The 27143-nt window shown below is 40.8% G+C and overlaps 1 protein-coding gene across 1 annotated transcript in view; it reads right to left on the bottom strand.

Moving 5' to 3' along the window:
• Positions 1 to 27143, bottom strand: part of mslnb (mesothelin b) — a 290146-nt gene that overhangs the window by 241517 nt on the left and 21486 nt on the right. The window contains exons 15-47 of the mRNA XM_042103582.1: positions 24311 to 24414; positions 23857 to 23975; positions 23023 to 23199; positions 22827 to 22858; positions 22589 to 22680; positions 22471 to 22493; positions 22333 to 22354; positions 21924 to 21951; positions 21693 to 21768; positions 21072 to 21230; positions 20671 to 20879; positions 20227 to 20327; positions 19282 to 19394; positions 18818 to 18994; positions 18625 to 18656; positions 18210 to 18307; positions 18079 to 18104; positions 17939 to 17960; positions 17820 to 17847; positions 17636 to 17711; positions 17187 to 17333; positions 16845 to 17056; positions 15088 to 15188; positions 14808 to 14920; positions 13628 to 13801; positions 13442 to 13473; positions 13188 to 13285; positions 13067 to 13092; positions 12935 to 12956; positions 12794 to 12821; positions 2619 to 2694; positions 2291 to 2449; positions 554 to 765 (exon numbers count right to left, since the gene is read on the bottom strand). Coding sequence (XP_041959516.1) covers positions 554 to 765; positions 2291 to 2449; positions 2619 to 2694; positions 12794 to 12821; positions 12935 to 12956; positions 13067 to 13092; positions 13188 to 13285; positions 13442 to 13473; positions 13628 to 13801; positions 14808 to 14920; positions 15088 to 15188; positions 16845 to 17056; positions 17187 to 17333; positions 17636 to 17711; positions 17820 to 17847; positions 17939 to 17960; positions 18079 to 18104; positions 18210 to 18307; positions 18625 to 18656; positions 18818 to 18994; positions 19282 to 19394; positions 20227 to 20327; positions 20671 to 20879; positions 21072 to 21230; positions 21693 to 21768; positions 21924 to 21951; positions 22333 to 22354; positions 22471 to 22493; positions 22589 to 22680; positions 22827 to 22858; positions 23023 to 23199; positions 23857 to 23975; positions 24311 to 24414 — 3114 coding nt within the window. The remainder of the gene's footprint in view (positions 1 to 553; positions 766 to 2290; positions 2450 to 2618; positions 2695 to 12793; positions 12822 to 12934; positions 12957 to 13066; positions 13093 to 13187; positions 13286 to 13441; positions 13474 to 13627; positions 13802 to 14807; positions 14921 to 15087; positions 15189 to 16844; positions 17057 to 17186; positions 17334 to 17635; positions 17712 to 17819; positions 17848 to 17938; positions 17961 to 18078; positions 18105 to 18209; positions 18308 to 18624; positions 18657 to 18817; positions 18995 to 19281; positions 19395 to 20226; positions 20328 to 20670; positions 20880 to 21071; positions 21231 to 21692; positions 21769 to 21923; positions 21952 to 22332; positions 22355 to 22470; positions 22494 to 22588; positions 22681 to 22826; positions 22859 to 23022; positions 23200 to 23856; positions 23976 to 24310; positions 24415 to 27143) is intronic.

The following is a 27143-nucleotide window of genomic DNA, read 5'->3' as shown; positions in this document are numbered from 1 at the left end:
CTATCATTGTTGCACTCGGAGAAAACCAGAATGTTTAATTTGTCCTGCGTCTCTACGGCTGCAAACGGGATTCACTCGCAGTTAACCAAAGATTTCTTTATTAGGGCAGGGCAAGCATATTTCTGGCTATTACATTATTTCTAAACCAGTCTGCTAAAGTCTGTAGTGAAGTCTGTGTAGGGTTTTCCAGGCTCCATTTCTTTTTACGAGACACCCTGCTCACTTGAGCCATCTACCGGTTGTTTGGGTTGTTGCAGCGTCTCAATGGAAAAATACAAATTAAAGTTGCGTGATACCGCGTGATCCCACGCGCGGACTGCGAGTGAAGCTGGCCAAGTCGAAGCACTGCCCACTGTAAGTGTGTGTGTTTTGTGTGTGTGTGTTGGGGATGGGGGGGGGGGGGGGGGGGGGGCACAATAATAATGTGTTTTCACGCTTGTCCTCACGTTATTTGGTAATCTGAACACTCAACCTACTCAATTTTCTCACTTAATAACTGTCTGCCACAAAATGTGACATTGTGAAATTACTGTTCTCTCGCTTTGGAACATACATGTACTGGTAGGTTTCACAGGTGAGGTTCTTCCTGCTGACACAGTGCAGAAGTTGTCCGGAGGCGAAGGGCAAGAACAGCCGCAGACGTTCACCAAACAGTGAGGAGATGAAGTCGATGTCTTCCCACTGCATGTCACTGAGCAGCTCCAGACGGAGCTCTCCAAGAATATCCAGGACATCAGTCACAGATTGACCCATGATCCTCAGAGACTGTCAGGAGCAGGAACAAAAACAAAAAGAATGTTTAAAAAGAAATTCCAAATACCAAATTCCAAAAACTGCACAGGCAAAGCAAGGCAGCCATGGTGCCCCCTGACAGTGGATTGGTCTAGGTTCGAAACCCACACCCATTATCTGCTAAAATATCACTGTCACTTTACGTCACAGACATAGTTCGAATTACAGGGGGTACTGGGGGGTACTATACCCCCCAATGAAGACCCAGTACCCCCCAAAGAGACAGAAATATCAGTTTTGGGGGGGTCAGATAATTTTTCTAATATTGTGAAAAATATCATTACAGTTACAATACAAGTCAACTCCTGTTTTCACTGTAGGAACATTTTTATGTAAAGCGATTTCAGAAACCCCTATTGTGGACCGTACCATTTTTAACCACCGTGGCGCTAGAAGCAACTGAGCAAGTGTCAACATTGAATGACAAAACGCTAGGTAAATTCCTCCAGTAGGCTAAATTCGGTTTGCTGCTGACGTGCATGGGTAAATGTAAGTTGCTAACTGACGTCTAGCTTGTTGAAAATGTGTTATTTTACAACCTTCATTTATAAACGTGTTTGTTCTTTCATAGCTCATGTCACCTCTTCATACATTGAATTACTGGCTACTTACCTGCTACTTACTTACCCACTGAGGCTAGTAAAGTGTACCTTGGTTAGTTACCAAGGTTAGTTAGCAAGGTAATTCTCTATTTAAATAAACTTTTATATTGTGGTGAGGTAAAATCGATTGTCATTTCCAAGGAGATGAACTCCATAGCCTAGGTATCCATTCTCATTATATCTTGAATAAATTATTGTGCCCTTTTGAAATTAGTTTGGCACAGATCCTGTGTTTTTATATTACCAGTATGCACAAGAGGGTCTGATGTAGCTAAGCCTACATCAGTGAAACCTGTGGAAACATAAAAAGACCCAAGTAGCCTAGGCTAAATATGTGCTAGTATTTTAATTTGTTTTTAATTGGTTGGTATTGTTTTTACATTCTATTATTTCCTATTTTTAGTTTGATAAATGTAGTTTCATCTGAGAACCCTGATACTATCTTAATGAAACTATTTTTTATCTACAAACAATTACATTAAAATTGTAGGTGCAGTTAGGTTTTATACACTGTTCGTGTCATATGTGTTAAGGACCAGCAGACAGGAGAGGCACAGGATAAAAGCCGTGAGCAGGCCGCAGGGAGACGACAAGATGAGGGCAGAGGGCAGAGTTGATCAAAACAGTTCTCTTTTGGATATACAGTATAAAAACGATGAGATATTCTGTAGCCTACTGATTATCAGTTTGTTACATGTTTAGACCTTGTATGTGTGTTGCACAACACATGTTGCACTTGGCGATCACGGTGGGGATTGATATGGTAATGGTCCATTATGGTCAGAAGAAGTGAAGGAGCAGTACCCCCCCCAATTATGGTGGGGTAATTCACACTCTGGTCACAGAGATGTAAAAAGTATCTCTCTAACAAACATGTCACAAAAGATCCCCATTACCATATTGGAGGCCATGTGTGAGAACATGATGAGAGCTTCGTCCAGAACTGCAGAGGTCTTGGTGAGGAGCAGCTTCCAGGTCCCCTTGGAGTAAGTCCTGTTGCTGGACAGCTGGCAGACCAGGAGCTGGGCCAGGTGCTCTGCAGTGAGTCCTGACAGCTGTACGTGAAGAACCAATTACCCAACACTTCGAGTTCAAGATATTTGTATGTAAAATTTGTAGGTTAACTTTTAATGTAAACTTCTATTTTCACTAGAAGCGCTGGACAAATTCAAAGAGGACCTATACAAAGAGATAAGACATGAATGAGTTAAAAAAGCACCTCACCTCAGAGCATGCATACTCTGACACGCTGTATTGGCAGGGTACTTGTCCCATATCCAAGAGATGCTGCAACTCAGAGCTATGAAACCACAAACATGTTCCAGGTCATGAGGTGTGAAGCAGTGGGCAAAACAAACCAGTTTAAAACAGAGTTTGCGATCCTAATCCACTGCACTTTTTGTAACGTACATAATGTACGTTTTAAACAGAATAGGGTATAATCTGCTTTTGATTTCACTTGTTCATCAGACGTCAGAATATTTGTCAGGTTATTCTGTTAAAACAATCACAAGAAAATCGAATTGCAAACTTTGTGCATTGTACTGCAACGTGAGTTGAGTGTATCATTATAGTGGATGGAATCCACTATCTTGAAATCTCCTGGCTTCTTCTTATTATAACCTTTTCAAAAATTAATGCGGCTCTAAACGCTTAACGTACAGACATGTTGAAATAACAGTTGTGTAGGTCTGGAATTGGATAAGAGAGTTATCATTTCAGATTTTTTTTTAAGTTTACACTTTTTGAGAAATAGGGGATTAAAATTGTTTGAAAACTTATTTTTCTCTCTATGACATCACAAAGGGGGCTCATTTAGAACGGTCGTAAAGTAATCGGGTGCGGGTCGACCTGCATACAATCTGGCGCTCCCTAAACTAGTCCTACACATCCTGTAATTAGTCGCTTTTGAACCACCACACTGCTTTCACACTGCTCAATTCTCATCAAGAAAGTTTCCGTCTGCTTCGTCCAACAAACTACGACGAAATGGACGTTTTCCTACCACACCCAATGTAAGTTACAATTCATCTGTGTTTTTTATTCGAATCGAGTATGTGAAGTCTATTTTTAACGACTCTGCTAGACAAGTAAGCAAGCAAGCTGGCGTTACCTGTCATCGATAAGCAACAAACTCGTAGGCCTACTGTAGCTGCTACGTTTAGCTAGACCTCGGAAATATATCTAGGTTCGCGGTTGTGTACAGTGGCGGTGGTAGTGTTAGCAGCTAAGTAATAATAAACTTCACAGTCAAATTGTCAGCCGCCTTTCCTAGCGATAGCTGGCCTGACGAGGGAATTGGCCTTCTATGGCAAACAGTCACTGGCTGAAACTTAGCCTAGGCTTCGTTTTGAACTATCGTAACACCCCCAATTATCACCACTTTTGTTCAGAAATTCTAAAACAACGATGTTTTTTTTTTTTTTTTTTTTTTATTTGCAAACATCATTGACATTACAGAAAATGCAACACTACGACATGCACATGAACACTACATACGACAAACAGACGTACATTACATAAACACATACTGTAACTTAACAAGACATCACATTGACTTGGCTTCCACAAACATAACACAACATAACATTAATAACAGAAAGGCTAAGGATGATTTGCGTCCAGGATGATTACAGATATGATTATCAGGGATGAAATTGATGACCGGAATGAAAAGAAGGGGGGATGGGGGGGGGGGGTGCGGATGGTAGCTCTAAGAGTGTGAATGAGGTGGTGTTGGGATGGGGGTGGGGATGGGGGGTGAGGGGTAGTGAGTATGTGAGGATGTATGTGTGTGTGTGTGTGTGCGCATATGTATAAGGCTGGCTTAAGGCCAGGAGGAGAGAAGCTGGAACATAGAGAGGGAGGGTTTCAGAGGAGAGGAGTTGTAATTATTCTATTTATGATAAGTATAATAATAGGAATAACTGATTGCCTGGTTGATTGCCTGACTGATTGCCAACCTGGGCACCCATTAATGGCCACAGTTCCACCCAGCCCCTGCAGTTATACTGTGACGAGCTGACAGAGGGGAGGACCTGCGTGCCACCCATCGCCACAGGCCCCCAGCATATGCACACATCCCCCACTACCACGACCAACCACACCTCGCCCCCAGACCTTCACCCAACACGCCACTCTTGACCTAAATATGTACAGTATGTGAATGGCTAGGTTGAGGGGTCTATCTAGAGTGTAGCATTAAAAGAAGTGGGCATGCATGGTGAATATCTGTCAGGATTTCCCCATGCACACCACACTTACCCTGTGTAAGATGTATGCCTCCTCAATGTGTGCATTAAAATAAGTGAGGCATGCAGATAGACACCTGATGAGGCATCTACCTGCACTCCACTCTTACCCTAGCCCGTTTTGTGGTTTTTGTTTATGTATGTCACCTAACATGTAGTGCGATTAAAAGAGAGTAAAGCGTGCTGTGTGCTTCCAGGACAAGGCATGTGCATGAGCGTATGAGGAGGGTGCACACCGGGGGCCCAGGGCCAATAGATAACCCACAGGACCCAACCAATGCCAAAACCACACAGCGACCCGCCAGGACCGAGTCTCCCAAGCCATCCAATGGGGCCCCGTCAGAATAACGATGGGAGAGGCAGAGAGAAAGAGTGAAATTAGTAAAGTTATCAGAGAATGTAAATAAAAGGGGGAGGGAAAGAAGGGGGTGCTATTTATATTACTAATAATAATAATAATAATAACAACAACAACAACAATAGTTCCAGCTACCCTCCCCTGCCTAGTGTTCGATGATATGTGTATCTGTTGATGAAGTGTGTTATGATCGTGTGGAGATGGAACTCAGGCAAAGAGGGTCAGGACTGTAAGTAGGTGATAAAGGGGTACCAAGGAGAGGTTGTATCCTGAGTATTGATTAAGTTTGTAGTTGATAGATTTTCTAATGATATATAGTCTGTTAACAAGTTTTTCCAATGAGTGATGTGAGCTTTTTTCCTAGATTTCCAGTTCATGAGGATTGTTTTCTTGGCGATAGTCAGCGCTACCAGCAGTGTTTTATTGCAGGAGTTGCTTAAATTGACTGTGGATGTATCACCAAGTATGCATAAGGAAGGGGATGCTGGGATGTGACAGCCAAAGATGGAAGAGAGAGATTTTGTGACACTCACCCAGAAGTGGTTGATTGGAGTGCAATGCCAAACCGCATGAATGTATGTATCTGGGTTATTTTGTGTGCAGTGAGTGCAAAGATCCGAGCCAAACCCCATTTTAGCCAATTTATGTGCAGTGAAGTGGAATCTGTGAAGAACCTTGTATTGTATTAGTTGTAGATTACTATTCTTTGTCATGAGGTAGATGTTTTTGCACATTTTGGTCCAGAAGTCGGCACCGGGAGTAATTGATAAGTCTGATTCCCATTTGTGATATGGCAGGCCAATTGTTTTTTCTGAACGAGATATAATTTTGTAAATTTGGGAGAGTATTTTTTTGGGAGAGGGAATATTAAGCAGCTCTGAGATTGGTGGGGGAATGTCAAGGTTAGCTGTCTGGATGTTAATTTTTCCTAGGATAGATGATTTAATTTGCAGGTATTGTAAGAAGTGTTTACTCTCGATGCCGTGCTTCTGGACCAAACAGGAAAATGAGGCCAGATTATTGTCTTGAAGAATGTGTTGAAGGTGAGTGATGCCCTTTCCCATCCATGTGTGAAAGTTAAGTGTTTTTTTATTGACGGTGAAATCTGGGTTATTCCAAATCGGGGTGCGAATTGATGGTGCTATAGGTGAATCAGTGATGTGGTAGAATCTCCACCAGGCTGTCAGAGTAGCTGAAATTGTTGGGGCTTTGAAGGATGGATGTTTTTTGACCGACTGACTGCAGAAAGGGAGATCTGATATTTTAATTTCTTTACAGATTGTTTGTTCTAGGTCTAACCAGGTGTTGTCTGAGGGGGTGGGGTGTAGCCATTTGTGGATGAAGTGGAGCTGGTTGGCCAGGGCATAGTGCTGGAAGTGTGGGGCCTCTAGTCCTCCCATTGCTTTTGGTTTTTGGAGAGTGGCGAGTTTGATCCTTGGGGTCTTATCTTTCCAGTAGAATTTAGTGATTAATGAATCGAGAGACTTAAACCAGAGGGTGGTGGGCTGGGTTGGAATCATAGAGAATAGATAGTTTATTTTGGGCAGTATTGTCATTTTGATTACTGAGATTCTGCCCATGATGGATAATGGGAGGTTCTTCCAGCGTTGAAGGTCATGATCTATTGAAGTGAGTAGAGGGGAATAATTTAGGCTAAATAAGTCTGACAGCCTGGGGGAGACTTTTATCCCTAAGTAAGTGATATAGTTAGTGCAGAGTGGGATAGGTGAAGAGTTGGCTGTCACATCCCAGCTGTTGGGATGTAATGGGAGAACTGCAGATTTATTCCAATTGATTGAGTATTCAGAAATTTTAGAGAATGTGTCAATGAGTTTGATGGTTTCTTCTACTGATGTTGTGGGGTCTTGAAGAAAGAGAAGAATGTCGTCAGCATAAAGACTGATTTTGTGGTGCATATATGGAGTCTGGACACCTTTGATGAGGGGGTTCTGACGGATGGCAGCTGCTAGGGGTTCAATGAAGATTGTAAATAGTGAGGGGGAGAGTGGGCACCCCTGTCTAGTTCCCCGGTGAAGAGTGAAACTTTGTGATGTTAGTCCATTGGTGATTACTGTGGCTGAAGGAGAGGTATATAGAAGTTTAATCCAGTTAATGAACGACTCCCCGAAGCCAAACCTCCCTAATGTGGAAAACAGGAAATTCCAGTTCACCCTATCAAAAGCTTTTTCTGCGTCCAGAGTTGCTATGATGGTATTATCTTGAAAATTTGTAGAGTGATACATTATATTTAACAGTCTGCGGGTGTTGGTGGATGAAATTCTACCTTTAATGAAGCCTGTTTGGTCTGGGTGGATAATGGATGGGGTGACCTCTGCTAATCTGTGTGCTAGCATTTTTGCGATTATCTTATTGTCCACATTGAGGAGAGAAATTGGTCGGTAACTGGATGGCATTGTTGGGTCCTTATTGGGCTTGAGGAGCAGTGAAATTGAGGCTGTGGTGGAACTAGTTGGAAGACGTCCTTTCTGTTTTGATTCATTAATCATTCTGATGAAAAGTGGAGCTAAGATGGTCCAAAATTGTTTGTAGAACTCAGCAGGAAAGCCATCCGGACCTGGTGCTTTATTATCGGGCATCTGTTTCAGGGCATCAAACAGTTCTTGTTGAGTTATAGGTGATTCTAGGTTTTTTATTTCGGTCTCATTGACTTGTGGTAATTCGATGCTGTTTAGGAAAGAGTCTATGAATTCCTGGTTGGGGTTTATTTCTGAAGAATATAGTTTATTGTAAAACTGGTAAAAAACATGATTTATTTCTTCAGGTGAGCTGGTTAGCTTCCCTGCTGAGTTCTTTATGACCGGGATTGTTGATTTTTCTTTGTTACGTTGGATTTGATTTGCTAAGTATTTACCTGATTTATTGCTATGGTGGAAGTTTTCCTGCCTTAGACGGTGAATCATAAATTGAGTGTGTTTATTGAGTATTTCATTGAGTTTGAATTTATGTTTCCTAAGTTTTGCCTGTGTTTCTTCAGTTGGGTTGCTTGCATTGGTTTCTTCTAACTGTTTAATTTTATTGTTGAGTTCTACTTCCTGTTCTTTTTCCTTCTTTTTTTTGTATACTGAATATGAGATGATTCTTCCTCTGAGTACTGCTTTTCCTGTTTCCCACAGAAGGGAAGGAGATGATTCAGGGGAGCCGTTCATTTCTAGAAAGAATGCCCACTCTCTCCCAACAAAACTGATGAAATTTGGGTCTTGTAAGAGGGATGTATTAAAACGCCATTTGCTAATTGGTCGCTGTTGGTTCGTTATGTTCCATTTAATTGTCACTGGGGCATGATCGCTAATGACTATGGGATGAATAGTTGAATCAGAGATATTTTTCATTATAGAGTTGCTGGTTAGAAAATAATCAATACGGGAATAGGAGTGGTGGACCGGAGAGAAAAAAGAGTAGCATTTGGAGTCTGGGTGCTGAAGCCGCCAACAATCGCCAAGGCCAGAATCGCTCATGAACTGTTTTATTGTTTTTGTGGATTGCCAGATTCGTTTGCTTTTAGAGTGATCAGATCTGTCAAATGTGGGGTCTAACACGGTATTAAAGTCGCCTGCAATTATGATGGGACAGCCAGATAGAGTTGAGATGGAGGTGAAGAGGTTCTGAAAGAAAACTGGGTTGTCTGTATTAGGGCCATAAACATTAACAATTGTTACAGGGGTATTGTGAATTGAGATGTTTATGATGACAAAACGTCCTTCTGGGTCTGTGATGGTGGCGTTATGGATGAATGAGATTCTTTTGTTAATCAGAATGCAAACTCCCCTTTGTTTTGTATTGTAATGAGATGAGAAAATGTGATTGAATTGTCTTGATTTGATGCGGGTGTAGTCTAATTCTGAGAGATGAGTTTCTTGTAGGAGACATATGTCAGCTTTTAAACTATCCAAATGATTTAAGATTTTGAGCCTCTTTGCCTGAGATCCAATCCCACGGATGTTCCAGGTCAGGAATGTAAGTGGTACCATGTTGTGATTGTACAGTTATGAAAATGTTTGATAAGGTGGGTATTGTGTGTGTGAGAGTGTGTGCAGGTGTCCGTTAGATAGGAGAGGGGGAAGGGGGGGTGGAGGAATAGGTATGTAATGTGGTGTGCGAATGAGATGTAAAGGGTAGGGGCTGAGAAGAATATAGAGCATAAAGAGGTAGGAATTTGGTTCTGGAGTGGTGACAGCATGAACATTTCCTGTTTAACATTGAAAACATATAGATCATAATTTGACTTTAGCCTATAGACATAATAAACAAAAACAGACAGGACACACAAGCAAACATGTATAGACAAAACACCATGAATAACATTAAACATTGAGAGAGCAAAAGAGAATGGGTGGGTAGGGGGAGCAAAAGGAATGAAACATAAGAAGAGAGAAGAGAGAGGTGATCCAAGCATAGGCAGTGGGTTAGAGAGAGTTGAGGGTGACAATGTTATAATCAAGATGAATGTTGGCATGAGGTATGATGTGCTATAGCCAGGTGGTGATATTGGGGTTGCGATACAGAGTTCCATTGACATACAGTTTATCGACTGACAGTGCTGCTCGTTTGCCCTCTTGCCTGAGTTGTTTCATTATGGGCAAGAGGGCTCTTCTTCTTTCCTGTATTACTTGTGGGAATTGGTCGTTTAGTCCGAATGAAGTGCCTTTCAGTTCTTTTCCTTTGCTTTTGATGAGTTCTTTGTGTTTGAAGTGTTCGAACTTGGCGATAATTGGAGGAGGTTTTTTATTGTCTTTGGAAGTGAGACGGTGTACACGGTGGAAGGTAATCTTGTCAACTGTTTCTGGCGGTAGTTTGAGAGATGACTGCAAGAATTCTTTAACTGCTTTCTCTGGGTCGTCGGGTGTATCTTTAGAAGTTGGCAGGGGAATTCCGGAAAAAATTAGGTTATCGCGCATGCTGCGGCACTGGAGGTCTAGGATTGTTTCTTTCATGATCCGATTTTCGCTGGTGAGTTGATTAACATGGTCGGATAAGTTTGTGATATTTCCTTTGAGTTCACGGTTTTCTAATGCGAGTGTGTCGATCTGTGATTGGGAAAATTCGAGGCTGGCTTTTAAGTCCTTAATATCTGCGTGCAGATGTTCCAGTATTGCAAGTTTGTTGTTTATGGATTGTAGTAAACTAACCTCGATGGATGTAGAAGTAGCGCAAGCGGTAGGTGATTCTGGTTCAGTCTCTGTTGAGTAGTCACGAGTGCGTTTCTTGCTTGGTTCAGATGACATAACGTCCAGAATGAAGAGGTTGCCGTTGGAAAAGGTGGAGAATATAATCCGGTTTTTGATGAGAGTTGTAGAGAGGTAGTGGTTGTTTTTAGTAGAAGAAAAATAAAGTTTTGTATTTCTGTTTACAAGCGTCAGTGTTCAGTGCGCTGCCATTTTGGATCTCACCCAAAGTCTCGCCGATGTTTTTTAACACTTCAAAATAACATTTGCTAAATTAACCTGACATTTTTCAGTAGCCATAGGTGTGTAGATTTGAACAAAATCTGTTTTTTTGGGTTTTTTTTGTTAACGGGAGCATTTACTGCCTGAAATATCCGATTTTGTTTACCACGCTCGGAGTTATAGTGCTGGCCTGATGGGTCGCCTATTTACACCGTTTCAACGGCACATGAACGGTTAGACCGAGAATTCTCGTCGTGAAATTAAAATTCCACTGGAGCTCCACCCGCCCCACGCCAAATGCGGGTAGTTTTGTGCGCTGGCGGGTGAATTTGGTCAACTTACCAGCCACTGTGGCGGGTAGAGCTAGCGTACCACAAATAGTCAGATCCGGTCTAATTTTCATACTTATTGACGGTTAAAAATAAGAAAGTGTCTGTAGGGATCATGTAGCCTAACGTTACCAGCCTATAAGGGTAAATCGCGCTGATTTGAAGTTCTACAACTCGTAGTGAGCCGCCACCGCAGCATAGCCTATAGGCACTGGTGCAACGCTTCACTTTCACTTCACTACCATTAAGAAACTGTCACTATGCTTTCATGTGCCACTGCTAGATTATTTCAGGATGACGGCATAGACATAAATCTAGTGAGATCTGTGGATCTGCGTTATATCTTCACAGACTAATATTCTCACGTAGTTATCTTTTGAATAGTAGGCCTAGGTATTTTAATCCGGCCCGCGACACGCTGCTATTTAGACCTATGAGGCAGACAGACGGACATCTCCACACCCATTCGTCGTGATGGAATATCTCACAAACTTTTCATTCAAAGAAATTACAAACCGTATCAGAATAAACAGCAGAATTTACCGAACGCAAAGGTGTAAAGCATTCCCTTATACAAGTTATAGCCGTTCCCGAGTAATCGAATTGAATTCAATCGTAATTGAAATTGAAGCAAATGTCTACACGGTCTTCAAGAATGAACAGGTATGATAAGGGATCAGATTCCAAAAATAATTCAGTGGAAATGCATGGATTCCAGTTTCTTCCAGGAGCAGCAACTGGAATCCATGCATTTCCACTGAATTATTTTTGGAATCTGATCCCTTATCATAGCTGTTCATTCTTACTCGTTGCTCGACTTATCGTGACTAAATTCAAGATGGCTGCAAACGCTAAACTTTGTGAAGATACTGTCTGTATAAATCATCTTGTAAGTAAACTACCAGTGCTTTTTCAAAGTTCTCAATGTCTCGTTTTAAATGTCAGGGCCCTCGGAAGTCTACCAATGAAGTGTGGAGATACATTGAGCCTCGTAAATGGGTGTAAAACAGTGATTTATTTGCATGGCTAGCCCGATGCCGAAGCACCACTATTGAAAAAGATGTTGGTAGCATCGGCTAACTAGCGCCAGATTTTGGAGTGCAGGGGACAAGCCGAGATGGGCTATGAGACATACGTTCACACTCGGTATCATGTTTCGATACACTTTAGGTCAATATCACACCGGAATTCTCCTTTAAGGAAAGAGGAGAGATAGACTTCTCTGCATAGTCTGTCTGCCTCTTCACCCCCTCCATGTTTGGTAGCCTACTGTCTGTCCACTAGCCACTTGTACCACTGTCTTTATGCCTCACTGTTTGCGTGCTATATTAGCACATATGCATAACCCCCCCCCCCCGATGTGTTTTGATTGGGGGGAGGTGTCCGGGAGGGAATATTTAGGGGTTCGGATACGTTAGCGATTGATAAGGGGAGGGAATAGAATAGGGGGTTCTAAGACGTCTAGTAAGTTTAGTCAGAGGAGAAGTAAATTACGTGTGAGTGGGTTGTGTTGCGTTGTGTTGTCTGCCGATGAGAGTCAATGACGAGTGATTGAGACCTAATTTATCAAGATCAGTTTGTTGTTTTGTAGTGGACACCTCCTGCCGGCTTGACGTATATGCTTCAAATTTGGTGTGAACATGGACTCAATGATCAAGTCAAATGTCAAGGTCAAGGTCAAAACCACCTTGAGTGTGATATCTCAAGAACGGCTGACACACAACGTTTTTTGGTACAAGGGTTTGTATGATCTCAAAAATTAAGTGATTCAGTGTTTTTTTTCTTCAGGAATCTCCCCACCAACATTAAGCCAGCAGCTTTCCATCCACTATTGTAATTCCTCTGGCATTGTATTTCTAGTTACATTCCTAATTCCCATTGGCCTTCCTGACATATGAGCTCGTAATTAAATTGGTAAATAAATTAATGTCAAACAAACTCTGATGTTTCTCCGCTGCCCTGGCTCTGTAAATTGGGCAGAACTATACATTGTAGAAATATACAATGTTCTAGTCATTAGGGCAAGAAGAAATACAGAAAAAGTGGTTGTGCAAACCTGTTTGTCCTGTAGCAAATTTCAGTCTCTGCAAAAATCACAGGAAAGTATTATGTACATTCCAACATTCTGGGGTATAAAAAGACATAGATAATATGTACTGCATGTGATTAAATTGACTTTGCCTGAGAATGAACTTACCATTTACCCTTGTGAAAGGACACTAGAGTGGAAAAGAAAGAGACGCAGTCAGTATATCTGATTATATCTATATATCATTATAGATCGTCAATTCAACATAGCCGGGCACACACAACACATAGCAACACTTACTGAAGGTGGCTGTGGAAGTATGCAACCTGTTCAGACAAAAAACAGACAAGAACGTTATAGGCTACAGTATAAATACATTATATGTAGATATCAGCAATATATTGCATATAAAGTAATGAACCTTGTGGTGAGTTCCCTCTAAGTTGATCGACGGTTGTGTAGATGATATGCTCTAATTCAGGAGGCACATGTGACAGACCCATGTACAGGTTCTCTGATCTGGGGTGGGGAAGTTAGAATTGGTTACTGATTACTGTAACTATTTATACTATTGATAATAGCAAAAAGTGCATCAGCATTAAACTTTTTAAACATGTTTATATCACCAGCATGAATCATTTTATTGACAGTGAATAAGATCTGAACCGCACTTACACTAACTGAAGGGTGAGACACGGTATCTCGTTCTGTGAAGAAATAAGATGTCAAAATAAAATCAGTATTTAAAAACATGTCTCCTGAAGTTATTGTGATATAGTGATTTCTTTTTAAAAAGCATTAGTAAGAATTTCCAAATTTGTTTGAAATCTGAAATGAAGTATTGTCTATGTAGCATTTTACCTCTTGTGCAATCCTGACTAGATGTTGCAGGACCTCGGGCATCTGTGTCTGCTGGGGAGGCTGCAGGAGGTGGTTGAAGACGACCCTGATGACCTCCTGTGGGGGAAGGTCTCCGAGAGGCAGGAGGATCAGCTCCGCCTTCTGCTGGGGAGAGAGCAGCTCCAGGACAGCCAGCTGGGGACAAACAGGGGAGACAGAGAGAGTTTACAATCCATGTCAATGTTTTGCTCTGAAGAGTTGGTTTGTATTGATTTCCATACGTTTTTGTTGACACCTTAGTTTGGCTAACAACCATGATTACCTTTCATCTATCTTCATGAAATGTAAAAGCAGGAAGCACTGAATAACATCTTGCTTCGGTAACACTTTATTTTAATGTGTCGCTGTTACAGTGTACTTACCTAATTAGGTACAGTGGTACAACCTGTGTAACAACATGTACTATCAGGTATTATCATTGTACTTGCATAATGTATTTGTGGGTACCTACATATAGTTGTTACATTGTAATACTGAGTGCTTTTACAAAACTTTACAAAAATTTGCCCTAAATTTTCATCAGAGGCAAAGAGCTGACCTGAGACCTGCTGGATGGGGTAAATCTGGTCATGATAGATTTGATATACAAAGCATTCTTAGCTCGTCAAGAATGAGTAGACAAGAGTAACAAGGTTGTAGCAGCACAGCTGTTACATGTACACTGAAGACAACGAGGCCTTGACTGGAGCTAAGCATGCTTTGTATATCAAATCTATCATGACCCGATTTACCCCATCCAGCAGGTCTCAGGTCAGCTCTTTGCCTCTGATGAAAATTTAGGCAAATTGGCAAAGTTTTGTAAAAGCACTCAGTATTACAATGTAACAACTATATGTAGGTACCCACAAATACATAATGCAAGTACAATGATAGTACCTGATAGTACATGTTGTTACACAGGTTGTACCACTGTACCTAATTAGGTAAGTACACTGTAACAGCGACACATTAAAATAAAGTGTTACCCTTGCTTCTTATTAACCAAATCTTAACAATACAGCCAATTGTGGTGGATGTTTCATTACATAAGGGGCGAGATAGACATGTATAGCAGCCCTTGATGAGAGTCAAAGAATGTGGTATTCGCACAGATTCACAGTAGAAATAAGGGTTTCTTATTTGAATACAATACATCACTTACCGGATTGAAGTACTTATTGGCATCAAGTAGACTTTTGAGTGGGACAAGGCCAGAGAATTGCCCGTAGTTGTTGAGAAGCCACGTCATGCTATTGTTGGAGATACATCCTGGATCTAGGAGAGACAACACAAGTATAGAATCAGTTACATATTACATACATATACATGATGCAGACAGTATTCATGCAGACAATACAATCTATATGTATGCACATACAAATATAGACCATTGCATTAAGAGATCACAAACATATTTCAGGAACCCATGTCTTAATTCTGACCTGATGTGTTTTTGGACAGGAAGGGCAAAATGAAGAACTTGAGAACGTTCTCGGCCTGCTCCTCTGTCATGTGATCAAACTGAAGACTCAGCTCAGCCACACTGGAGAAGTTAATTAATACAGTTAATTGTTAATTATACAATTGAAAGTTACAAAGCAGTGATTTAATGATAGAATAGCATAATAATTACATATGTCATATCATATGCAATAGTACTGCATACCATCATACTATACTGAGTCATACTGCATCATATCTTATCATAAATACAAGGATACAAGGAAGTTTATTGTCACATGCATATAGTTACTGGAAGTAAGAAATGCAGTGAAATTATGTCTGGTGTCAGCCTATTTGTGCATTTATGGGGGGGGGGTAAAAAGTGCAGTAGAAGAGGGGTTTAGTAGATTAAGTGGCAAGGGCTGCATAAGAAAGGTGGGGGAGGATTGGGATTGGGGGGGGGGCACCAACAAGGAGCACCCAAGAGCAACAGGGGCAAGGAAAAACTCCCTTACCAAGGAAGAAACCTTGGGCAGATCCACGGCTCAAGGGCCTAACCCAACTGCCAGGGGTCTTGGTGTGTGTGTTGGGGGGATGACAGGGGAGATGGGATAGTGTGCTGTGTATGTGGGGAGAGGGCAGTGTGCAATATGTGTGTTGGAGAAGCTTCCTCATGCGACAATGTGCTGTGTATTGGGGGGGCAGTGTGCTGTAAGTATGTCGGGGATGTGTGTTGGAGAAGCTTCCTGATGAAATAATGTGCTGTGTAGGTAGGGGAGAGGGGGGGGGGGGGGGGGGGGGGGTGCAGTGTACTGCAAGTATGGTGAAGGGACTTACTATTGCAAGCAGAGTACTGTATGTATGATGTATGTGAGTGATGACAGTGAAGATGTGTGTGTGGGCAGGAGGGGAGTGGAGCAGTGACTGTGTATGTGTATGTGTGTGTGTGTGTAGTGTGTGTGTGGGTAGGTGGGGGCAGTGTGTTGTAAGTATGTAGAGGATGTGTGTTGGAGAAGATCCTGAAGACAATGTGCTGTGTATGTAGGGAGGAGGGGGGGGGGGGGGGGGGCAGTGTGCAGCAAGTATGTAGAGGAGGCTTACTGTAGCAAGCAGTGCGCTGTATGTATGTGAGGTGATGACATTGATGATGTAAGTGTGTGTGTTTTGTGTGTGTGTGTTGGGGATGGGGGGGGGGGGGGGGGGTGGCAGAAAGGCTAGGCAAAAATAATAAATAAAAAGTGCTATGGAGATGTGCAAAAGTTGGAGAAAGTTAGATATGTGTGTGTGTGTGTGTGTGTGTGTGTTTTGACGTGTGATGAAATAAGAAAATAAATAAAAGATCTGTAGCATAGGGAGAGGCTATGAATAAGCTATGAGCAAAGGTGGTGGTGCCGAACCACAGTCGTGGGTATATCTTAAGTGCCATATTGCAAATGTACAACAGTTACACACACAACTAATCAAGTAAAAATACAACATATTGTGTTTTCTATCGTTCATTTTGTTAGTTCATCCTCCGCCCCCCAAAAATAGTTCCAAACAATAATTTTGGCATCTACTGTTACCAAGCAACGTACTGTAACCGTCACTCTGCAGCTGAGTTGAGCAAGAGAGACACAATAATAATGTGTTTTCACGCTTGTCCTCACGTTATTTGGTAATCTGAACACTCAACCTACTCAATTTTCTCACTTAATAACTGTCTGCCACAAAATGTGACATTGTGAAATTACTGTTCTCTCGCTTTGGAACATACATGTACTGGTAGGTTTCACAGGTGAGGTTCTTCCTGCTGACACAGTGCAGAAGTTCTCCGGAGGCGAAGGGCAAGAACAGCCGCAGACGTTCACCAAACAGTGAGGAGATGAAGTCGATGTCTTCCCACTGCATGTCACTGAGCAGCTCCAGACGGAGCTCTCCAAGAATATCCAGGACATCAGTCACAGATTGACCCATGATCCTCAGAGACTGTCAGGAGCAGGAACAAAAACAAAAAGAATGTTGAGAAAATGAAAGAATAGAAGAACAGAAGAACCCTAATACTTTGGAAAATGACAAAAGTAACTCAAATTTGTCACAAAAGACCCCCATGCATTACCATGTTGGAGAACATGATGAGAGCATCATCCAGAACTGCAGAGGACTTGGTGAGGAGCAGTTTCCAGGTCTCCCTGGAGTAAGTCATGTTGCTGGACAGCTTGCAAATCAGAACCTGGGCCAGGTGCTGTGCAGTGAATCCTGTTAGCTGTAGGTGCAGACACATAAGCAACACAGAGTTTAAAATCGTTACACTTTTGGAGTATTTTTATTCTCCTTATGTATCATGTAATATTTATTATGTACTGTACTTGTGTCTTGCATGTTGAGTTTTGTCTTCATTGAGTATTATCTCTTGCATGTGTTATAGTATTCTTTGCAAATCATTTGGCGAAGCGTTTTTTTACTTGATTATTTTAATTCATGTCCATGGTGCATCATTCTATGAATGTGACCAAAGAGATGCTTGTTTACATCAAAGTTACCCAGGACACCTTTATCCCGTCTCACCTCTGAACAGGCATACTGCTCCAGACTGACATTACAGGGGACCAGGCCAGCTGCCAGTTGAGACTGCAGGACAGTGCTGTTGACACGATAAAATATGATCAGCTGGTTTCCACTCCTTTATAGGTTTCTATTGCGTCTGTTCAACTTTTCTTATTATTTTACATATGACATAAATTGAACTTACCTGTTAACACCTTCACAAATTCTGGTTTCTATACAAAAAAAGAAGTATCCAAATCAGTTTAATGTAACAGCCTTTTCTCAAAATGTTAGTGGACAAAACGTGGCAATACTGAAACTTACCATTAACTGGTGTTGTAGGACACTAAACATGAAGCGAAACAAAAGTCAAATGTAAATGTTTTCACCGTTAAAATTGATATCAAAATATCCGTATATAAATGTTTACAGTCAGACTTGCTCTTAAAAGAATAGTATCTCACCTGAACAGGCAGAGAAACAGCACAATCTGCTCGAGAAAGGAAAGAGTTGATGAAGATGTGAACATGAAACTTTTAAAAATCTCTCTCTCTCTCTGTGTGTGTGTGTGTGTGTGTGTGTGTGTGCTACTCACCTTGTGGACTGAGCTGGAGCAGCTCTTCCACAGCTCCTCTGATGATGGGCTCCAGAACTCCTGGTACTGATGTCACAGACTCACTCAGCCTTGGGATTCTACACAGCATTGCACATCGAAGGATAGGAAGAACAAAAACAAACAAACAAACAAAAATGATAAATTCATAAACATAGACAATTTTTTTTTAGGAAGAACAAAAACAAATGGAAAAATAAACAAAAATAAAAATATGAGGAATACCACATCACAGGATGACAAGAGAACTGGGACAATTGCAATTATTTGAGGTAGAATGCACCAGATTAGGGTTTTTTTGTTTTGTTTTTGCTCACCAACGAATGTTCAAACTCCTCATCATGTACCCCAAAATTCCCCTTTAAGGTAAATCAAGTGAAATGTTGATTGGACTTACATTGCCTGGTAGAACTCACAAGGTGCTTCATCCTAGGAAAGTTAAAGAGAAGTGTGTTAAGTGAGAGTCTTTGAAGGGGACTGGACCGAGTATGAGTAACTGTTTGGCAATACCTAATAGTTTCTAAAGTAGATTAAAAAAAAAAAGTATACCTATATGAATTCCTAGCTTTGGTAATGAAACTCCCTTTTACCTGTGTGGCAAGGATGATGGTGAGACCAAGAACTTCCTGAAGATTCCTCTCCACAGGTGACTCTAGGAGGTGATCCAGCACTCTGCTGATGACCTCATCTTTCCCTTGGGCATGAGGGAGAGGCAGAACCATCAACTCAGCCATCTGCATTGGACTGAGAAGATCCAACACCTCCAGCTGCAGAGAGAGAGAGAGGAGTATGTTGGGATGAAAAGTAAAATAATAACATAGAGAATGAAAAAGACAGAAAGCGGGGGAGAGAGCAGGATGGAAAGAGAATGACAGAGAAGTACAGAGTGATATGCAAGAGAGTCATCAGTATGTCCTATGTACAATCAGGATATCATTCTCAAATGATTGCATACACACTACTAAATGGATTATCATGTCCATTATTGATTCTAATCTACTATGTAGAGACACTGGTATAAGATAGTGATTATTGAATAGAGAGATGTACATACTGGATCAAAGGCCATGTTGAGCTCAAATAGATCTTCTAGCTCCACAAGGACAGAGAAAGGCCCAAAGTTGTTTTGCAGCCAATAATAGCTGCCATTAAGGGCACAAGCATGTCCTGAGAGAGAGAGAGAGAGATAGGAGAAGCATTAAAGAACCCATGAAATAACAAAATAAAGCAAATAACACACAAAATATCAAATACTGCATATTCTACAAATACACTAACTGAGATGTACAACACAAGTCCCTTGGATTTGGAAGTGACTGACATTCATCAACTGTCACCTATAGATGCACTGAAAAGGGATAATTAACAAAGGGATTCTAACAACAGACTTGCGTGCAACCAGTCCCGGACATCTACATATGGACGTGTGTGTACTTTTATCCCTCAGATTGTCTTCATGAGTATATTGAGTTTAGATTAGATGTTTCAAAGGCCAATAAGGTTGTAATTGATCCCACCTACGCTGAATACACTTCTCCTGAATTCTTCATTGATAAAAGTGTGGATTATGTTTCTGTTCATGCAGTAGAGGCCAGTCATATACAGTATACCACATACAGAACACCCCACTTCAAAAACCGCCTGAAGACCCAACTCTTCTGAGAGAACCTCCTCTCTTAGGAATACTGGCAGCTCCATTTACTGCACTTACAATATTCTAGTGGCAACGTACCTTTATTATTGGAAGTTGCTTTGGATTAAAGTCATCTTAACGACTAACTGTAAATGTTACCTGACTTAGCATTTTGTCTGTCCTTTAAATTAGAGCTCTATGCTTCTCTTAAAGCTCTTTCTTTGCTTCTCTTAGAGCTCTATGTTTCTGTTAGAGACCATCATATGACATACAGTAGGTAAAGTGTTGCTAAGAATGCTATTATGAGAATGGCAATCTGTGGGAATGCTAAACGCTATAACACCTAAATGGTGGTGAGTGGGCTACCTGAGGAGTTGCTGTTTAGGTAGGGCAGGATGAAAGACTCCAGCACCATCCTCCTACTAGGCTCCTCCATGTAGTGGAACTGCTGCACAAACGCTCTCAGTCTGAAAGGTCAAGGCAATGTAGGATTACTCACACAGTTAGCGTACAGAGAAGCAATTTGGGATAAATGTTTTTCCTGTTAAAGATCACATTGGTGCAACCCATCACATGCTAAAACAGGGGAAATGTGTGGAGATGGAGAATAGCAAAGATCTGTCAATATATCATGTGTTTCCATAACACATCGTACATTACATTACATTGATTAATTTAGCAGAAAGGCCTACTTTTATCCAATGTTGTAAAGTATAACATAAATATTGTCATGTTATATAAAGCATTGTAATGTATTGCAACACATCACTTTGTTTTACATTGTATCGTACACATGAATGTTAAACTTACATGATCTGGAAGGTTTCACAGGTGAGGTTCTTGGTGGTGAGGCAGTGGAGAAAACCTCCAGAGGCGGCAGCCAAGAATGGGTGGGTGCCGTTCAACAGCGACGCCACGAAGGAAGCGTCTTGCCACTGCTCTGGGGTGAACTGGTCCAGTCGCATGTCACGCAGCACGTCCAGGAAATTGGACACAGACTGACCAATCAGAGGATGCGACTGGTGGTGGACATGGGAAAAGAGCCAATAGGGCAATACCTCAATACGAGAAAATGTGTCTGTTTAAAGTGTGTCTTTGTATAAGTCAGTTTTGACCACAATTTGCTATCATCCCCGAGCATAGCCTAGTTTGAAATGTATCCATCTATAACCACATTCAGTTTTTACAACAGAAACAAACATTAGGCTCACCATGTTGGAGGCCATGCTGGAGAACATGGCGAGCGCTTCATCCAGAACTGCAGATGTCTTGGTGAGGAGCAGCTTCCAGGTCTCCTTGGAGTCTGTCATGTTGCTGGCCAGCATGCACATCAGGAGGTGGGTCAGGTTATGTGCAGAGAATCCTTTCAGCTGAAAAAGAAGAGATATCAAATTATTAGCAATGTTTGATGAAATCATCACCACACCAGTTACTCATCCAGTGACAATAAACATTTGATCAAAGAAATTAATAAAAAGAATAAACATTATTTTTGATCAAAGAAATTAATAAAAAGAATAAACATTATTTTTGATTAAGAATGAATCCAAATGTGCAGAGTAAGACAGATTTAGGAGGCGAATCACTGCAAATATATGTAAGGCCGCATTCAACAAGAGATTAAACAGGATAGCATAGGCCTACTACTTGCTATTACACAGAATTTAAACCTTAACTAAAGTGAATACAGATAGTATAGCTGTGTAGACAGTGCAGCAGACTAATAATATACAGACATTATTCAGATACACTCTATTCAGATAAAGAACATATACTGTAGAGATAGTACACACATAGCATAGCGTGAAGAAAAACTCCTCAGTGGGCCTTACCTCTGAGCAGGCGTACTCCATTAGAGTGTATTCACAGGATACATGCCCAGCCTCCAGGTGGTGCTGCAGCTCAGAGCTGCATGTCATTCAGAGGAAAAAGACAACAAATGAAATTCAAATAGAGATTTGGGGCCATGTCAATAAACATTAGCTAACACACAATTTAATTTTGTCTTTAGTCAGTTGAATATTTTATAGTATTATATTAATGAGTTTTATAGAATACAATACCTGTTAATTCCAGCACACATTCTGCTCTCTGTTGGAGATACACAGAAACGTCAAGAAATAGCAGATGCAGACATCATGTTATCAATGCTGTATTCAGTACATGTAGGCCTATCAGTTGGCTGACAATGACAAGCACACCCTTTACTCTTAAGACAGGCCACTGTTAAATATCTATAAGTAAAACTACATTTCAGTGTAATTAATTATATACTTAATCCACTCAACTACGTCTGGCCTACAAAAGTGAGAATGCAACATAGTTTGAATTTGTTCCATGGATATAGACATGTTTGATTGTTTTCTTTCCTCTAGTAAACTAAATAAACTGGATAAATGTGTCTGCCAAACGAATAAATGTAAGTCAACCAATGCTAGAGTATTTGTCAAAGTGCAGATCTCAACAACTTACCATTAAAGTGTATCACAGGACACTATTAGAAAACAAAGAATGCAAAAAGATACATAATAAAAACATAGCTTACAAACTACATGAAAAAAAAATATTCATTTTCAAGAGATATAAATCAAGGTATAAAGATACACTTACGTCGAACACAGGCAATGAACAGTCTGAGAGAAAAAGAAATCAATAACAGTATATCAATGTAAATAATATTTTGTGTTTGTGTGTGTGTGTGTGTGTGTGTGTCTGTGTGTCCGTTCACCTGCAGGTTGTCTCATGTTGTGAATTGCTGCCCAGATCTGTGGTTCCATCATGCGTGGCACAGACCACAACACATCATACAGCTTTTCCACTCTACAACAACAAATCAAAGCAATGCTTAAGTATATTTAAAATGAGTTTTTAAACATACAGAAAATGGACTGGATTTTTTTTAAATTAAAAATCTTGATTGGGAACAGAAAAAAGATGAGACTGAGAAGAAGAACCATGTCACTTACATGATCTGGTAGGTCTCACAGTCCATTCCCATCTATAAATGAATCAATCAATACACGCATGAATAGACAAGTTAACACAGACTAGCAAAACAATGACTAAGCTAAGCTGTACATGCAAGCAACATGCAAACATCATCTACATATATGCAAAAACCACTATATCGTCCAGGTAAGAAATCGAATGAGTGTTCATTACATCATGGCTGAATTGCACAAGGTGCTCCAGGACTTCAGGCATGTTCCTTCCAATGGGGTCTCCCAAGAGGTGGTCGAAGACGAGGTCGACCACCTGTCGTTTCGGCGGCAGCCTTGGGAGGGGAACGACCATGAGCTCTGCCATCTGTCTGGGGGACAGCAAGGGCAGGACTTCAATCTGTAAGGGAAATAAATAAATGCAAACACTCATGAACACATTCATATAGTCAAGTCGAGTCAATATAGTCAAGTTGACCCAAAGTGCTTTACAATTGAGACGGTTAGGAGTTGACAATAAGGAAATACATTCGAGGAGCAAGGAGATATTGGCAATACATAGTCCTACTTGGCAGGGGGAGATACAGAAACTCACACCCACATATATGCATGCATTCCTTTCTTAATATCCCTCTTTGTGCTTCCTTGTATGTACATTATAATTCAGTATAATTCATTATGTATACACACAAACACAGTGTATACATTCAGTACAAACAGTACAGCCGGCTGCTTATACATTGATTTTGCAAAATGTCTTCAGCTATGAGATTAATGCACAAGGGCAGTTAATATGGTATTAATATGGTTTTGTTCTTTTAACTTGCATAAAACACTGCCCTGCGGCTTATACACAATGTGGCTAATACACAGGAAATTACTGTATGTAAAAGTGTTATTGATAAATTACTGAAGATCACCTTAATCAAATCCAACCCTTAGCTTTTACCTTGATCATATTGTTATTAACAGAGTGTGAACCAAAGATTCTAGAACAGAGCGCTCTGTTCTAGAATCTTTGGTATTAACCGATAGTGTGTTGACAATCTGATCTTACTGCAGAGAACTCGGGGTTGAGCTGGTACATGTCCACAAGTGTAGCCAGGGAAGCGAAGCCACCCAAGTTTTTCATCATCCAGTCAGTGCTGTTCTCAACCGATCTCACGCAGCCAGGGTCTACAGCCAGGGAGGGGGGTAAATACATTAACATAAATTCTATAAATCCATTAAAGTGCACACATTAATTCATAACCATAACATTCATTTGGCGTAGGGCTACATGTTATTGAAACATACAGGTTGCCTAAATGTAAAAATGAAGAGAATAGGTTAAATAAATGAATGTATTTAGATACATTTTAGTAAATAGAAAGCCTACCATCCTACTTATCATTTCCATTTATATAGGCAGTATATCATGTTTGTACATTGTTAATATCAGTAATATTGACTGCATTAGTTATACATGTGTGTTTGTGGCCATTGGACACTGATATGGTGCTGTGGCCCACCTGTATGGTTGGGGTTGAAGAGGAAAGGAATGATGAAGTGCTGAAGGACCATCTCAGCTCCCCTCTCATGCATGTCAGACATGTGATCACCCAGAGCCTTCACACTGAGACACAAGACAAGGCAATAAGATTACATGCCTCTGACTGTCTCTAATGCTGATAGGCTGTAGTGTAAGATAATACATGCTTATAACATATAGATCCATACATACAGACATTACATGTCTCTGAGTAGCAGAGTAACAGACTACACTTCTGCTATAACAGTGTGACAGTATTATGGATTATCATGCATCAAAAACATTGTTCTCTATTAAAACTTGTGTTGGGATTATCTCACTGTGAGACTAGAGTTACAGTGTAAATGCATGTGAACGAGCGACTGTCATGTAGCCTTTAAATACCGTATGTCGGTCTATTGTGTCATATTTGCTAAAAATAGCAGAACAAACCGAGCGACACAAAGAAAATAGAAATTAAGCATATGACAAAACTCCTGCTCAAAACAATGCACCACATCGCGTTGCACAGTACTGTGTCACGTTGCGTTCAGTTAGGACAAATTAAAACAATGCAAGTAAACTGGTTTTGTCAGTAATGGTCGCTGTCATCACATGCAGTTAGGACACGGTGTAATTATGTGTGTTATGAAACATAAATAAATGATTACTTATGGAAGCTTAAAAAAAGATATTGACGTAAACTGTACTTTTTGTGGGAATCATATTTATTCACATTTATTTTGGTTATGCCCTTATACTAAACTACATTGGAATAAACTGTCATGGTACATAGCTGATTTTACTTACCCTGAGTTCACCTTGTATTGGGAAAATGTATTATAAATCTATTTCTGGGTAGTTCCAGCGTTATGGATGTGACAATTGCACTCATATTGGTAAACAAAATGCCTTAAGAGTGGGGGCAAAATTAGTATCAGTGAATTAATTTGCATAACTTTTAATGTAACCTCTGTCCTCTGAATACTGAGAAATCTTCAAATTTCATATAATCAATTTCATCCTAAGAATACAAGGCATTTTATCAGCGTTATGGATGTGACATGAAATGGACACACTTTTGTGAGAGATTACAGGTTTTCTACAAACTCTGTGAATTTTGAAGGAAACTGCCGAATCTATGATATATGTAGCATGAAGGAGACTTGAATGAACACAAAAAGTGTGTTTTTGAAACGATGCGTCATTTTTGTAATGCATTATATAGGAAAAACTGACGCTATGGATGTGACGGTTTCACGTTATGGATGTGACGTGTCTGAACCATTCCTCGACAAACTACATAAAACACATATTTAAGTAGTGAATTTTGGTATGAAACAATTGAAATAGTAATCATGAAAAACTAGCGATCCACAGGAAGAATCAGGACAACAAGTCATTTAAAATATAAAAAAGAAATGTATTTTTTTCTTTTACCATCATCAATTTTGGTCAGTGATTCCCGGGTCACTGAAACACCAGGGAACATGAAACTTGGTGGCCACTCCCCTAAATAACTAGCCCTACCTGAACCGTTGCATCCAAGATGACAAAATATTTATGGAATGTTAAACGTTCCACATACTCGACGCACCCGACCGGTAGCGCGACAATGTGACGTCACAGAAGCGCCGTAACCATTTATACTCGCGCGTCGTGGTCACGACACTAGTTGCAATATTCTCCTGAACAGAGGTGTCGCTGTTGTGAAAAGATTAACGCTAACTACGTTACACAGCAGAAGAAGCTGCAGAGAATGTAAACGGGCTCTGCTATTATCTAGCCTCTGTGATGGTACTTCAGACTTTGGTTGCTACTATTCACAACTACCACCATCATTATCATCTAGTTTCCAAGGTGTGCGCACAGGTAGATAGATAGATGGATATATAGATAGATACTTTAGTCATCCCGAGGGAAATTTTAATAATTTAAACAGTTTAGTTAGCTGGCTAGCTAGCTAGCAGCTGGCTGAGTTTGTGTAATTTCCTGAAGTGGAAATAGATTTTGTTCAGGCCTTAATAGATATCCTTTGTTTGAAAATAAATCGTTTCTATTCTTTCCTCTTAATTCCATGTGTTGCAACTCTCGGTGGTAACTTTGTTAACTTATCCAGCAAACTATTAAAAATTCACGACTGTAACAAAACACTGCAACTCTCGCTTGCCCTCGAACTAGTCCATCTTCCTGTTTCCGCTTTGTCGCGCTCGTCTGAAAAAAAATGAGTGGTGCGCTACCTCGCGCTACCGGTCGGGTGCGTCGAGTATGTAGAAGCCCTTAGTCTCAAGAGCCCGCATCAACCTAACCCATACCCATTCATTTGTGATTTGCACACATAAAGTACATGCACACGCACATGCACACACACACACACACACACACATGCACGCACAGTCGCACACATACAGACAGGCAAGCACACACACATAAACACATACAGACAGGCAAGCACACACACGCACACACACATGCACAAACACCCACCCACATGGATGCAGACACATAAACACACACACACAGGCACGCATACGCATGTGCGCATGCAAACACACACACGCACACACACACACACACACACACATAAACACACAAACACAGGCACGCATACGCACATGCACACACACACACACACACACTCTTATAAACAAAAGTAAACTCACATATGCACACACTCATTTACATGCACATGAGTTGCAGGAGTAGGAGATGGAGACAAATTGATAAGCGTGATTTATTTTTGTGAAGAGAATATGCAGGACTGAGAGGCGGTCATATTTGGTACCGCTATGCGGTACATCTAGTTTATTGCTGCCGTTACTCATGTTACCCTG

The sequence above is a fragment of the Alosa sapidissima genome, chromosome 9 (genome assembly GCF_018492685.1).
Source record: "Alosa sapidissima isolate fAloSap1 chromosome 9, fAloSap1.pri, whole genome shotgun sequence".
Lineage (NCBI taxonomy): Eukaryota > Metazoa > Chordata > Actinopteri > Clupeiformes > Clupeidae > Alosa > Alosa sapidissima.
Note: the sequence above shows the minus strand (reverse complement) of the source record. Positions and strands in the feature narration are given on the sequence as shown.